Here is a 16,465-nt window from a genome sequence, read left to right on the forward strand (position 1 = left end):
TAGTAAAAGCAATTTCTGCGGAGCTCGTAGAGTAATAAATGTATTTGTAAAACGTAAAAGAAGTAGAAATTGGGAATAAAAAATATATATTCACATTGTACGATTTCTTTTTAAATTTGAAGGCGCAAAATATTACACAGTTTCAGTCGGAGAATCCATACTCGGCAAACATTTGAACGTACGGGGAAAAATTTTTAACTTGCGGGGATTTATAGATTAAGTGGATTTAAAATGGCAGTTATATTTGCTCAGTAAATGCAAATTCGAACAACATTTTATCGCATAATTATGAAATGAAACAGAGAAATTGAGACTAAAGTTTTTATCTAGGTTATTTTATCAGTTACATAATCAAAAATTTTCGTGTACAGTATCGATTTTCTGTTTTGACGAAACGCGATATGGAATTAGCTGAATTTGAAAACCATTATGCATTTCCCCTGATGAGTCAATTATCAGATTCGAATTGGGCTAATTTACCATTTACCGCTTTTTTGTATCTTTGCTTATGTTTTATATAACCATTGTATTTCTATTCAGATGTTCAAAGCTTGTCTTAACTTTAATCAACATATTCCAATTTGATTTGAGTTTTAAATTCCCTTATTATTTGTAAGTATTCTAGTGATAATTTCATTTATATTGTATTCACACTTTTCATTGCACTTTATTTTAACTTGTGTTAAAATTATTCACTGGAACCACAGTATCACAACAATTTTTAAGGAAAAGCAAGAAGAATGTTCTTTTTACCATGTTTTCTAATTTTTGCAGCTCAATGCGCAAAATTCTTGACCACTAAGGTCTTTTTTAGTTTGCTCTCCTTTCTTAAATTATATATATACACTCACAAACAATGGCCAATGAATTACAAACCCAAGATCGATTTTAATGGATCACCTTTTGCACGGATTCCTTCTCTGATTTGTTTGGAATTTGAATATAGGTGAAATATTGGATGAAACCTAAGCTTTTATGACCATTTGATTAGAAATGCGAAAATCATTAAAATCTGCTTGGCATTGTTGATGTATAATGAGAGATATTTATTTTATTTTTTCTATCAAAATTTTTTTATTGAGGTTCCATATCGCATCAGAATGAAAAATATACGATTATGAATAGTATTTTTGCTTCGTTATTAGAGTAAAATTACTGCGGTATCGTTCTCTCTGTAGTTAGATGCATTACTCTCAATCTAACGTAACTGCCATCGGGTACTTCCGGTAATTTTAAATGTATATGTTAAATGGTGGTGTAATTTCATTGACAAAATTCCTGTAATAGGTAAGTTTTCCATCTAGGTATTATACTTGTTGAAATTATTCCCGATTCTCTGTCCTTAAAATCAAATTCACCCTAATTTCAGAATTTGAAATAACAGTTAATAAACAAGGACTGAAATTATCCTTATGTAATTAATGAATTTTCTTTTCCTATACAGCTGCCGACATCCTATCATTTATAGATGAGACTGTGGATCCTTGTGATGATTTCTATAAATTCTCCTGCGGTAGTTGGATAAAGAGACAGGACCATGATGGCCAACAGGCTCTTAAAAGTCTTGGTAACGTGACTAAGCACATACTGAGAGGTAAGGAAACGTGCTTTACCTTTTATCAAGCAAGTTCATTGCAAGAGAAACTGATAACCTTAATAAATAGAGGCATAAAAATGTGAATCATCTTTATTGTTTTTCTTAGAACGATGAAACCCGCTCATTTCATTAATTACAAATCATGAAAGTTACATAAAGATTACAGCTAAATGAAACAATTGTGAATGCATACAAACTATTCATACGTCAGGGAGGTAATGGGATTATTTGACGTGGCCGTTTCGCCTTCGGGACGTATTTTTCTTTACATGACTGTATTATATCTCTCCGTATTATATTAAGTTGACTTAAGTTTAATAATTTTATTTACCTATTAAATATTTAAGAGATATTTTTATTTATAGGTCTATGTTATATCTTGCTATATTATATTATTATGTTTATTTAATAGTATTTCTGTTTACTCATTGCTGTCTTAATTTTTAAAAGAAAAAGAAACTTTTGCAAGTAAGAGACATCTAGAATTACTAAAATATTACCTATAACTAACTTTGTCTCAACCAGCGGTTCTCAACCTTTTCACTAACATGTACCAATTAAATAAAAATTGATAACCTTACCACTACTGAAGATATAAACTGGACTCATTAAATATATGAAACTTATTCAAGAACATTATCCAGCCAATCAATAATGCTACAAGCTTTGTTTTTTAATATTTCGAATCGAGGAAGTTGCTTTCCTGCTACATTCGTTTCTCCTCTTTGTATTGTTGGTGTTGGTGTATTTAATTATGGCAAAGCACACTAGGGCTATCTGCCTAAGGGGAGGGATGCCTTCGTGGAGGACTTTCTAAGGGAAACTGGCTCGTATACACGTCTCTTTGTATTGTAATATGATTATTGCATTGTCATTTCAATCTCCATCTTTCTCTACTTTGAGTTATCGTCGTAAAATAATATCTTCCTTGTTGGCTTTCTACCAATTATTGGAAATCTTCTTATAACCAGTAAATATATTGTTACGGATTTTTCAATTAAATAGCTAATTTTCAGTAGAATTTGAATCCCATGGATGGTTGGAGAATCTTCTGGAACGAATTCTTACCATTTTAGCCCAGAATGTTCTCGAACGCAAGCCAAAAGCTATATAAACCCTGCTGGCCCGCAGTCAGTGAGTGAGTGTGCCTCGTCGAGAGGGCGGGTGTGTGTACCTCGTCTAGCGAGCTGATAGTCAGTCATTGAGCGAGTGTCTCGAAGTCTAGCGCCGAGTTGGTAGTCGAGTGCATCGAGAGAGTCTTTTAGTGCATCGCGAATTAGTACATCGTCGAGTTTTGTCGTAGACTGTGCTGAGTCGAGAGCTATAATCTTGTTTATCTTCCAGTGCATCACGTGGAGAACGTCGAGAGTACGTGGAGCTCCGAGACTAAGCTGAGTTGGGATCTGTACTCGGGTACTTTGCAGTGAAGCTGTGTCCACCGTTATTGCCTGACAGTGTGAAGGCTGTGTCGCTGAAAGTGTCAGCGTGTTTATAACAGTTCAATGACTGTAAAAGTGACTTTAGAGCTGTCCTGATTAATATTGGCCAAATAAAAATGTGTTTCGATACTTCATTAAGAGTCGTCGTTATTCACTCCAAATCTACGAACCCCGTACGAACGTAAAGGAAGAAAATAACGTAACAATATAATGGAAACGATCGCGATTAAAAAGGCAACTCGATATTCAGAAAAAATATATAAACTGCTTAAACTAAAATTTATGTAAATTGAAATATGATACGACACTAGCTTGGATTACATTTATTTTGTTTAAGGAATTATCCCAACAATCTGATGTGTACACCACAAGACTTCCATGTACGGATTATTAAATTATACGCATTATTTTCTGAATTTTATTCAAACTTATTTCCTCGAATTTCATTAGGGAAAAATTTCCCATTCAATTAATTCAGTTCTCACTTCGTGGCAAGGCAAAAATACATTAAAAACTCAAAACATCTTCATTAAAATATGAAAGATATAGAAAAACATAAAACACCAAATGCAGTTAAAACAATTAAAAAACAATTTTTACGATTAAAATTACAGCTTCTACGCAAAAACAAGCAATTCGGCCAGCAGGCAGATTTTTCGGAGTACAAAACCAAGTTTCCTTTTGGCTCCACTCGGAAAAAAGACACAGAAGGTGCAGAAATTGACTTAATTTGTTGTGGATGCTATGCTGAGTCAATATATCGGATAAAGTAAAAACTTTAATGATAATTCCTGAATAGATTAAGCATTATTTAATTCGCAATAATAAAAGAAGACGTTATCCTTGTTGTTGCGAAGTTTAGTTTCACTAGATTGGCAACAAATCCACTATTCTGCTAAGTTTTAAATGTAAAAAAATACGGCTGGTATCGTAAGAAATATTAGGCTTATCTGCTCTTAAACAACTTTTAAATTGTTGGTAATTCTACAAGTACTCCATGCAGATTAACTAAAGGCATAAAACTTCAACCGTAAGAAACGAACAACATAGTCAATCATTTTTAAAGCAAAAGATGCAAAATTTACCAAAATATAAGTTTAAAAATAACTGAGCTCACTGAGCCGAGTAACAGAGAGATATACATATAAAGAGATATATTTATACACTTTTTGGTGCCGCCGATTGCAACCAAAAGAAAAAAAGAAGAGGCGCACAACTATATATTTTTGCGTGCGTACGGGTTCGTTATGAATTGAATGCACTATTCGGATGAAAAGCGAATAAAATTTATTATCACATCAAATAAACCGAAATGCTTAAATTTCCTCAGCTATCTCACAGTAGCTATCTTTTAAACTACTAAAAACGTCCAACAGACCTAATTAAAAATAGAGAAACGTAGAGAAAGCTAATCCGATTTCACCGCGAATTCGCTACATTAAACAACAGCAGTTTTCTAAACAAAAGTCATAAAACAACTAAATTGAGGAGTTTTCATGCCGCTTATATAAGCTTTTTAGATGCACGAGAATTTTCTGGTATTTTCTCAAAAAGCAAAAGGGTACAGTAACGAGATGTCTATTTATTGAAGCGCGTGCTCCTCTATTTTTAATTTTTTCGGCTTAGCTTTCTCTTCTATTTGTCACGCACAGCATTGCAAGAGGAAATGGAACAATTTAATAACAATTCTATTAAAAATATCAAATAAAATACAAAATTAGTAACAATATTATAGCAGTTCTATATAAAAAATTTCAAAATTAAGACTACTGGTTTTTGAGTTATGCGAGATATGTACACATACGTACTGACGCTACGAGAAAATCTCTTCTGAATTCATTTTAAATCAGTTTGATAATTCGTTTGGGAAAAACGAGTCCTTTATTCTGCCTTTACGTACAGATTTCACGGGAAAACATCGTTAAATTGCATTTGATAGCGGTTAAAACGAAGATTATCGTTGAAATATAAAAGCGGGAATTTTTCGTGACTACAATACTTCCTCTACTTCGTACAAGAAGTAAAAAGCAAGGACCATGGAAAAGTGGTAATGTAACACGAAACCAAACAGTAGAAAACGGCCGGTTATTCGTAATTTTAACACAAGCAAGTTTGCATTAGAATGCCCTCCATGAAAATATTTACGCCCTTTAACTGGAAGCATTAGTGCCCATTGTTTTTATCTTATCCAAATGCGACCTTTTTTTTTTTTTTTTTTTTTTTTTTTTTTTTTTTTTTTTTTGCGTAGAGTCATCTAAATATGTACTGCATCGTAGCCAAATAGGGCTGGAAATAAAACATATTTTAAATGTACCTGGATTTTGGTAAATTTTTTAGTCCCGACTTATTACTGTAATATAATTTTAACGGATATAAAAAAGTGACTACACTTATTTTCTGTTCCTCTATTCTACAGGATGATTTTAAAAAAGGTTATTCCAACACATTTCATTTGTAATATATTTATCAATTTTATTGAGGTTGCAGTTGCATAAGTGTTATTTGTTTTTATTCCCAGTTATCTTAGAAAGGAAGCTAGATGGAGACCAATGTGATTTCATTCGTCAGATGAAGACATTTTACGACTCCTGTACAAATGAAAGTAAGTTCTCATGAATTTGTTATACTTGAAATAAGATGGAAACATTTTCTCAGAGGCATTACAACAAGCTAAGAACTACTTCAACGAAATTTAAAAAAATCTGATGGGGACAACACCTGACTTGTACGGCCTATTACATTATGAATATTTTTTGCAGCACTTAATTCAAACTTATTTCCTTAAATTAATGTAGCTTTTCAAAAGCAATGGCTATCATAAATTGCAACCAAACTTTAATTAGATAGAGAGAGAACGAATTATCGTTAAGTCTAAACGTTAACGATAGAGATTTGAGTTGATTTAAACAAACATATTTATTAAATCAGAATCTGAACATAAAAAGCCCTTTTCGCGCTCACAATTCAGCTAAACACTTGAGGCGAGATTACATAAAATGACAGTAAGTTCAAATTTAAAATAAGCTAACAGTCGAAGATTATACAATTCAATTGATCTCGAAGTTGGCTCGCAAACTAGTCGGCGTAGGTATTCAAAAGTACCGACGGCAAATATACTCGTGCTACAAAATAAGCAACACATTTTAAAATAAAATGTACGAATGTAAGGAAGGAAATTAAGACATACAATTTACGTATGATATAGAGGTAGCATGGCGGAATACAAATAGACAACCAAAATTAGCATAAAACGAAGTCTCACAACATTGCCTTAAAAACGAATTTGCAGGAAATACGCGTCAGTTTGCAAGCAGCGATAGCCAAGGCTGAGAGTATGAGCCGAAGACACTGTTTGCACTATAAAATGGGTTGGAGAGCTGTCGGGATGCTGCAAGCTAGTGCAAAACAGAGCTGAATGTGCATAGTCGTGTCATCAATAGTCTTAGGAATCGTTACCAAAAGGATCAAAATCCCGGTAGAAGACGTGGGTCTGAAGGCCGGAGGATTACCAAAGTGACAATCGATCACTTCCTGTTATTATTCCTATATTGAGTCGGCTGTATGAAGATGGACTATATGCCCAACGACCTGCTGTTTGTGTTCCTTTGTAACTATCGCATATCAGAGTGCGGTTGGATCGGGTCCGTGAACATCGCAATTGGACACGAAAGCACTGGGGTCACGTACTCTTTAAGGATGAGTCTCGAGTTAACATCCAGAACGATTCCTGAAGGGCAATGATGGCCCTTCGAAACACGTTGTCAGGTACATGTTGTTTTCGGGACACGTTGCCAGGTACCAAATATCATTGAAAGAGACCACTAGAAGTCCTAAACGCGCCTCACAAGAATTAACTAGACAACAGTAAGCGTAAAAGTGATGCGTATTAAGCAGCAGGGCCTATAAATGTGTTCGTTATGTTTTATTTCAATTCTGAACAACGACTTCGCAGGAGTTTACAGCAACGCGTATGACTGCAGGGGAAGAATGACGTCAGTGCAGGTCCTATAAAGAGGACTGTACTGAAATTGAAATTAGAAATTAAAAGGGCTGTTGTCAATTCAATTAGCAATTGTTAATAATTTTCCTTCTTTTATATCTTGCATACGTGTATGTGTGTTTGCAATAATTTATATGTTGATGATGCAGAGAAGGTAATCCGGAACTTTGTGCATAGAGATGGTGCAGTAGTTATAGCTGATTAGATAACAGAGTAACTTTCTTTTACTGCTGACATAATACTTTTAAAACAAACTCAGCTAACAAAAAGTTTTAGTAAATATCTTTAGTAAATAGTTTTAGTTAGTGCATTTTAGTCTTTAGTAACTATTACATTTCTAAGACTTATCTGCAGTCAGAAGAGGGGCGAAATTAAACAAGGAATGTTTAGTTTCAAATGAAGGATTTGGTAAGTTTCCAGTGACCCAAAAAGGACTGTTAGTCTCAAACCATTAAGTCTCGAAACGGTTTTAAGTTGTTTCATTTCTCATTCGAGTTTGTTGCCATGCATTAAAATCTAATATATTTATCTTTCAAATTCAATCTGTCTGTTATTGATTAACAAACTAAGCTATTTAACAGCAATAGCTGCAGGTCTAAAGAATATTATTTTCTACTTTTTAATAGGCTGGATAAATAAAAACGCATTTGATTCATGATATATCCTAATTGGTAACATTTTACATTTTTTTTAGAATAACGCTACATATTTATTACTTTTAAAATATACCAGCTATATTATATAACACTTAGTCTAATGTACTCATCCAGTGTGCTATAAAACGTTTTGCTACTCAAACTGAGCCATCTCTATCGTTTAAATCTCTACTGATAAGCGATATTAAGTTTTTATTAAAAGAGTCGTTTAGGGCGACCTTTGAAATCTGTGCATTTGCTTCTATTTTCTTTAATAGGCTAATCATTGGCTTTAGTTTGAAAATTTTAACATTAAATTTAGCTGAAATGATATTTAATTATTTACGTCATTAGCACTATAGACGAATGATGTAAGCGGAATTAATATCGAATTGGCGCAGCTTAGAGCACTATTTCTGGAGAGTATAATTAGTTGCTAATTTTTGGACGTAAAGCAGAAATAACTAAATTAAAAGGGAGAACTGACAGACTAGTACAAATCACAGTTAAGATTTTACATTTATCTGTTTATATATTACGGCACTATAATCTGAGGAATTTTGTCATGCTACTGATTTTTATTTATATGGGAACCCTAAATCTAAATAGCTGCTTTCTATTCTGATATGAATGTTTACTTAACAGATAAAATTATATATATATATATACAGTGGTGGCCAAAATTGTGGACACTTTTGTTACTTATGTTTTTGACCTTTGTATGCTTATAGAAAATGTTACGTTTCGCAAAATGCAAACTTGTATATATCATTTTAAAGCGAATTTATTACTGAATTCAATACAAAACACAAAATTCAACTATTTGTAATACAAAAAAGTTATATGTATTTTAATATAAATAAAAAACACAATTATGAAGTGGTTTGTAATGTCTAGCTTTCCTGGCCAATCACTGTTCTTGTTCTGAGAACCAATCATATGTTAGTAACTGCCAGTAGAAGCTGACATCATGTTTACACTTGAAACAATTCATTATTTTGCTTTGTTCTGTGGAATGAGGACTTGTTTCTTATACACTGCAGTTACAAGTAGGAATTTTTGTAAAAATTTTTAATATTTAGTCAAGAAACAATGACATCAAATAAAAAAGTAGATTGGACACCTAGAAAGAGATGAAATATTATTGCGTTACGAGAAAATGGTCTTTCCTATGCTGAAATTGCAAGACAGGTGGTGGTTCAGTGACTACATCTGGAGTCCGAAAGTTTCGTTTACGATATCAGGAGAAAAATTCAATAAAAAAACAAAGAAGGAAAAGGCCGAAAAAGGTGCACCACATCTATTGATGACAGAAGAATAAAAATACTATGTCTTCAAGATAGAAAAATGTCATCAGCGGCCATCAGAAGTGATCTGAATGATGCTGGTGTTTCTGTCAGTTCAAGAACAATCAGGAGAAGATTAACAGATGTTGGACTGAGAGGTAGAATTCCACGAAAAAAGCCTTATCTTAATTTTCAGCAACGAAAAAAAGGACTACAGTGGGCAAAGGAACACATTAATTGGACAGATGATCAGTGGTCACAAGTTATATGGAGTGATGAAACTAAGATATCGTTATTCGGTAGTGATGGGCGAAAATATGTAAGACGTAGAATAGGTGAAGAGCTACATCCTGACTGCATTCAAGCAACTGTGAAGAACCCAGTTAGTGTTATGATTTGGTCATGCATGTCAGCAGATGGTATTGGTCGTTTTTATGTCATCGATGGTACACTGAATGCCAGAAAATACATTGACACTATTCTAGAACCAAAACTTCTACCTTCTATCAGAGATCTCTTTCCCAACAATGCTTCGTTTATTTTTCAGCAGGATTCTGCTCCTTGCCGCACGGCCAAAATATCGAAAGATTGGTTTTGTACAAAGAGCATTAAATTGTTGTCATGGCCAGGAAACAGTCCTGACCTCAATCCTATGAAAATTTGTGGCACCGTTTGAAAACTCTTGTGCGAATGAGGCGCCCATCAAATAAAAGAGAACTAATTGAGGTTATAATTGTTTCCTGGCATCATGTAATAACGAAAGAAGATCTTGAAACTCTTGTCAGCTCAATGAAATGTCAATGTGAAGCTGTAATCAAAAATAAAGGGTACCCTAGTAAGTACTGATAACTCACTGTAATCATCACTATCTAATGTATATCGATAACTATTATCGTTTAACTTTTTCTGTATTGCAAATAATTGAATTTTGTGTTTTGTATTGAATTCAATAATAAATTCTCTTTAAAATGATATATACAAGTTTGCATTTTGTGAAACGTAGCGTTTTCTATAAGCATACAAATTTCAAAACATAAAATTTCCAAAAGTGTCCGCAAGTTTCGCCACGACTGTATATATATATATACACCTTTATCCGACTGTACTGCCGATTGCAATAAATAAGGTGAATGCACAGCTAGATGTTATAACAGTCCCATATACAAAATTCCAACGTTCTATGTCTAATCGTTTTCGAGTAATGAGAGATGCATATATAAGCCTACATCCTAATGTTTCTATGTACGTACAGAAGTCAAGCCAAAAAAAGTCATCCGAATAAGATTCGGGAAGTCAAAATGGCTATTTTAAATATGATACCGAAAATAGTTCGCGATTGCGATATTTTCTTTACTTCTTACAAGGAATTAAAAATGCATAATTAAAGTTTTTTAATGAAAATATATTGCTTTCTAAAACACGCATTTCCTTTCCAAATTTTGATACTTTTAAAAAATTAATAATTGGTTTAAGCCTCATTAGTGGCACAGGATCTGAACATTTGCACGTAGATCCACGTTCCAGTCTTAGTGAATAGTCTGGTTGGTTGGTCTTTTTGTAGTTTGTAAAACAAAATTGTTAGAGCTGGTTTGATGAAATGCAGTTTAATTATCTTATCTTAAATGCTGTCGTAGACATAATGTTCCCGTTTATTAAAGTAAATAAGTCCTTGTGTTTGCAGCTGGTGTATGTAATAAATTGGTTAAGAGTCTAATTTATTTTGGTCAGACAGTAGTGTGTACTGGGATTGCAATAAATCCTGTACTTGCTGCCAAATTTCATTAGACTATTTTTTTAAATAATAATGCCTTAGCAATAATTCGCTATGTTGTTAGTCAAGGTATTTTCCTAACGCTTGTTTTGACGGAATCAAGGATACCTAACTTCTGGAGAACTGTTATGTTTGGTAATTAGAGAATTTAATTTTGTTTTATATTTGAGACAAATATTGTAGTCAGTATTATTAAACGGGAAATATTTTTTTTATTTAAGAATTTTGCAAAATCAATAGCCATAATTAAGATAAATTTGGCAGTAATTTGTATTGGTAGCATTCAATTTGAGATTACTGTAATTATTGAAGTCTATAGTAATAATGTCAATGCATATTTTATAGTTTGGAGGGAAAAAACTATCTATATATTTTAAAGCTTTTGTGTTAAAGCTTCTTTTTAATGTGTATCTATTTGTGTAGTGTGATATTAGTGAGAGAACTTAGTACAGAAGACATCAGTTAATTTAACAATCGTTAGTGGAAATGTGATGACGTTCAATGTATAACGTAGTTGCAATCAGGTGTAGCAATCATGAAGATGAAACATCCATTTTTATTTCTGAACAGGAATATTTCTTCAGAAATACATTTTTTTCTTGATTGATTCAACACTAGGAGTGCTAAACGCGCCCCTCAAGAATTAACTAGAGAATAGCAAGCGTAAAAATGATGCGTATTAAGCAGCAGAACCTATAAATGTGTTCGTTATGCTTTATTTGAATCCTGAACAACGACTGGGCAGGAGTTCACAGCAAACGCTTACAACTGCAGGGGAAGAATGACATCAGTAACAGGTCCCATGAAGGGGATTGTATTGAAATTGAAATTATAAATTAAAAGGGATGCTGTGAATTCAATTAGCAATTGTTAATAATTTTCCTTCTTATATATCTTACATACGTCCATGTGTGTTTCTGTAATTAAAATGCTTATGATGCAGAGAAGATAATGCTTACAATGTGACGGAACTTTGTGAATGGAGATGATGCAGCAGTTATAGCTGATTAAATAACAGAGTACTTTCTTTTACTGCTAACATCATATTTTTAAAACAATCGCAGCTAACACAAAATTTTCTTTAGTAAATGTTACATTTCTAAGACTTATCTGTAGTCAGAATAGGGGCAAGAGTAAAGAAGGAATGTGTAGTTTCAAATGAAGGACTTGGTAAGTTTCCAGTCACCCAAAAAAGGAGTATTAGTCTCCAGCCATTAAGTATCGAAACGATTTTAAGTTGTGTCACTTTTCATTCGAGTCAGTTGCCATACATTAAAATGTAAGATAATCATCTTTCAAATTCAGTCTGTCTGTTACTGATTAACAAACAAAGCTGCCTAAAAGCAATAGCTGCAGTTCTTAAGAATATTAATTTTCTACTTTTCAAGAAGATTTATAAATAAAAACGCATTTGATTCATGATATATTCTAATTGATAACATTTTTATTTTTATAGAATAACGTTATGTATTTTTCACTTTTCAAATATACCATTTATAGTATGTAACACTCGTATGTAAGTCTAATGTACTCATCTAGTATGCAATAAAATGTTTCGCTGTTCAAACTCGGCCATCTCTATCTATAAAATCTCTACTGATAAGCGATACTAAGTTTTTATTAATACGAGTAGAGTCCATTTGGGCGACCTTTAAAATCTGTGCTCTTTTCTTCTACTTCCTTTAATAGGCTAATTATTGGCTTTACTTTGGAAATTTTAATATTATGATTATTTGAAATGATATTTAATTACTTGCGTCATCAGCACTATACAAGAATGATGTAAGAGGAATTAATTTTGAATTGGCGCATCTTAGAGCACTACTTCTGGAGAGTATAATTAGTTACTAATTTTAGGAAGTAAAGGAGAAATAACTAAATTATAAGGGAAAATTGACAGACTAGTAAGAATCACAGTTAAGATTTTACATTTATCTGTTTATATATTACGACACTATAATATGACGAATTTTGCCATGCTACTAATTTTTGATTTATATGCTAAATTAGCTGCTTTTTATTTTTACATAAATGGTTCGATAAAAGATATGGTTATTCAGCAAACTAATTAATTATCATTAGTTAAAATTTAATTTATTCATATTTTGACATGATGATATTAAATATTGCTATGCCAGCTATAGGTGATTACTAGTAATTTATGTATCTTACATGTAATAATAATAATGTATAAATATGTAGTAATGATTTATACATCTTACATGTACTAATAATAAAAATAATGTAGAAACGTGTAATAATGATTTAGATATTATATCAGTTAACAAGAATGAGAGATTGTATCCCCACAAGTGGCCGACTGGTCGGCCACTGAAGGCAGGTAGTTTGACGGAAATCTTATAACTTAGGAAAATGATTTGGCTGCATGGATGGATTTTCATGGTTTACGCCGTATGTAAATTCATGTTTCTTCGTTCATGTTTTGTCGCCATAAAGCTTTGTGGTTTAAAGCATAAAATTCATTAAATCCATTCACAACTGTGTAGCATAGTTTAAGCTAGAGATCTTCAACCAGTAGCCCGCAGAAAGCATTTTAATGGCCCCACATTTCAGTTTGAAGAAACACTTAAGAAGTTAAAACAAGTTTGATTTCAAGAAAAATTTCCTTGTCAGTTTTTGTCGTAAAAAAAGTAATTTTCTCTTATTCTTGATATTTAAAACATTTTATTGACATGTCTGATATTATTTGAGATAACATTTTCTAAAAATGACGAGTTTTTTAAAAATGTCACTTTATCTTATGTAATTTTTAAACTAAAAAATTTGACTACTCGTAAAATCTCAATTCCATAAAAAAGGGTATATTCTTATCTCTATTGTAAACGTGGTTAATTTTACTCGATCTAAAGGACTTATACACAGGCAATTTCAACAGTTCTTGAGTGATTTGGAAGCTGAATATGGTGACGTTGTGTATAACGCGGAAGTACGTTGGTTGGAGCCGAGGAAAGATGCTTCAGCGCCTGTTTTCTTTGAAGAGCGAAGTTCAACAATTCATGGAAACTATTTACGTATTCAGTGTTGGGAAATGGTTGAGAGACTGAATTTGTTAGGAGAAGATCTACTTGTCCATAATCTTTATAAGTCTGGGAAAGCTTTTGAGACAAATTAATATTGTGGGAAAGTTGCTAAATAAGAGTTTCGCTCACAAAATTGATGGTGTGTGTGAAGAACTCTACAACATGGAATTCAAATAAATATGTACAATGCCTTGAAAGAGGAATTCAAAAGCAGATTTTCCGCTTTTTATGAAAATGAAATGTTCATGAGAATGTCGCCATTTTCAGTAGATGTTGAAAGTGCTTCATCTGAACTTCAATTAAATTTATAGATTTACAGTGCGACTCTGCAGTAAAATGCAAGTTTCTTGAAAATCCTGCATGAACTGATTTTTATTCGAAGTAAATGACCGAAGACAAGTATCCAGGAATTCGTAAACATGCACTCTTCATGTTTTCTAACTTTGGCAGTACCTAAATATGTGAACAACGTTTTAGTAAAATGAAAATCCTAAAATCAAAAACAAGAACACGGTTGACAGACAGACATTTGGTGGAAACTTTACGAATTGCAAGAACACAGATTATACCGGATATTGAAGCTATAATCAAGTAAAAACAATATCAAATTTCACATTAAAACTAAAGTAACTACCATTTATCGCCAGTCACGTAAGTTTTTTTAATTGTAAATGCATTTTGTAACATTGTTCTGTGCAATTATCTTTATACTTTTTCCCATAGTTAAAAACGTTGCAAAAAATTTTAATTGATTTCCATTTAAATTTTTGGAACAAATGTATATATATGTAAATGTGTAACACTATCTCTTCGCTTGGACTCAATTGTAGTCTTGCAAAACAAACCTCACTTTTTCATATAAATTTTCTGACAACACTATTTTTTGACAGACATGTGGCCCGCGGATCTTTGCGAATTTATTCATGTGGTTCTCGGGCGAGAAAGGCTGAAGACCCCTAGTTTAAGCAATAGCGAATCAGAGAAGGGAAAGTTGTGCATGCGTAAAAGTGTAGCTGACTCAGCGAGAGCGTGAACCGATGTTTGCTTCGTTCTGATTGGTCAGCTTTTATACCAACTGGCATATAGTTGAAAAGTTAGAACATTTAGGCAAAATCCTTAAACCAGTTTTTCTGACGTAACAAGGTTTGGTGGCCTAGCAACGAAACTTGACTTAAGTACTTACGACTTAACCTGAACACCAGCCAGTTTCTCTCAGAATGTGTTTTCTGCTATTAGGCAAATAACCCTCGTGTGCTTTGCTGTAATCAAATAACTTCATTTTCATACCATATTTATGTTCACTTTAGATATTTTGTAAATAAATGTGAGTTTAGCTACTTCCATTAATACGGTCGTTAAGTGAAACGGTGACAGATTTTTAACTTTGCTATTTCGTTAATGCAAAATTATCATGAGCACAAAGCAGTGACCATTATTAAAATATCACTAATTAAAACCCAAAAAACAATCAAAAATTTTTAGCAAGCACAGAGTTTAAGCTGCTCTAGGGTGCAAAAATATTTCAGTTTAAAATTAGGAGTTATGTCTTTAGTGAAACAGATTAGCACATAGTGAGAAATGAGGACTGCGTCTTAAAACCACATTGTAACAAAATTATTTATAGTCAATTACGGATTATTTACGGCCCATTCCAAAAAAGATAGGACAAAGAATTTCTAGACATATTTATAACCCATCTAGAAGCATTTTTTGAAATAAAACAGATGTTTTTGAGATAGTAATTAGATAATAACAGGGATTAACATTTTAATACAAAGAAAGTAAAAATAATTCCATTCAGTCTTCAAATACAAATACCTTTTTCTCTCCATTTGGCTAATGGTTCAATCGCTAAGCTAGTGCCTTTGGCTTCCTTTTGCTTCAGATAACTTTGATTTTAAACGGAATATAATCTTTTCTATTTGAACTTGAAACGTTGTCTGACCATAAGCCATTGCACATCCTTACTTATAATGTATATTTTTTTTTTTTGTGCAATCTTAAGTTAAAATTGTTGATTTATCATGATAGACATGATAGACATGATCTACATGACCAAAAATGTAGAAATTTATAGGTAACATAATCGATTTATGAGAGGGCAACGTATAAGAGTTGTTAATTGTAGAGTTTATCGCATCTAAAATGAAACATTATTTAATGTTTAATAATAAAATTATATCGCAAAAGCGGCATTTACATTTTTTTTTTCTGATAGAGAGCATTAAGGAAGCAGGCATAAAACCGCTAATGGAAATTCTAGAGGATATCGGTGGTTGGCCAGTAATCGAAGGCGAAAAGTGGAATTCCAATTTCTTTGACTGGATTGATGTTCGTAATCAACTACCTGATGTAGATGCGGAATATAATTTCCCGATATTATCTGTTGTTGCGGATCCTAGAAACAATTCGTCTCAAATCTTAAAAGTAAGTGTATAGGTTAACAAGAGTGCATTTCATATATATGTCAAGATTTCTATTTGAATTACCTCTTTAGTAGAAAGAAATTTAACTGGTTAAAGACGCCTATTTATAATGAATATTTTAACTCTATGAATGACAAAACGCCCGAGATGGCCATTCATTCAAACGATCACAACCACCCGAAACGGCCGAGATTGCGATGTTGTTTTCGTCTTCCCCCCCCCCTAAGATATGCAGTAGCAGGTGTAGTTTCCCCAAATTCTAAAAGCATG

General features: G+C 32.7%; 2 protein-coding genes across 2 annotated transcripts in view; one reads left to right on the forward strand and one right to left on the reverse strand.

Moving 5' to 3' along the window:
* LOC146998342 (uncharacterized) overlaps positions 1-16,465 on the reverse strand; it is a 255,903-nt gene that overhangs the window by 183,672 nt on the left and 55,766 nt on the right. The gene's annotated exons all lie outside the window — the stretch shown is intronic.
* Positions 1-16,465, forward strand: part of LOC118203645 (endothelin-converting enzyme 1-like) — a 163,353-nt gene that overhangs the window by 15,845 nt on the left and 131,043 nt on the right. Inside the window, exons 4-6 of the mRNA XM_085814138.1 lie at positions 1,445-1,594; positions 5,555-5,638; positions 15,988-16,196. Coding sequence (XP_085670264.1) covers positions 1,445-1,594; positions 5,555-5,638; positions 15,988-16,196 — 443 coding nt within the window. The remainder of the gene's footprint in view (positions 1-1,444; positions 1,595-5,554; positions 5,639-15,987; positions 16,197-16,465) is intronic.

The sequence above is a fragment of the Stegodyphus dumicola genome, chromosome 3, assembly GCF_044657685.1.
Source record: "Stegodyphus dumicola isolate Sdum_Otavi_A_Nest chromosome 3, ASM4465768v1".
Lineage (NCBI taxonomy): Eukaryota > Metazoa > Arthropoda > Arachnida > Araneae > Eresidae > Stegodyphus > Stegodyphus dumicola.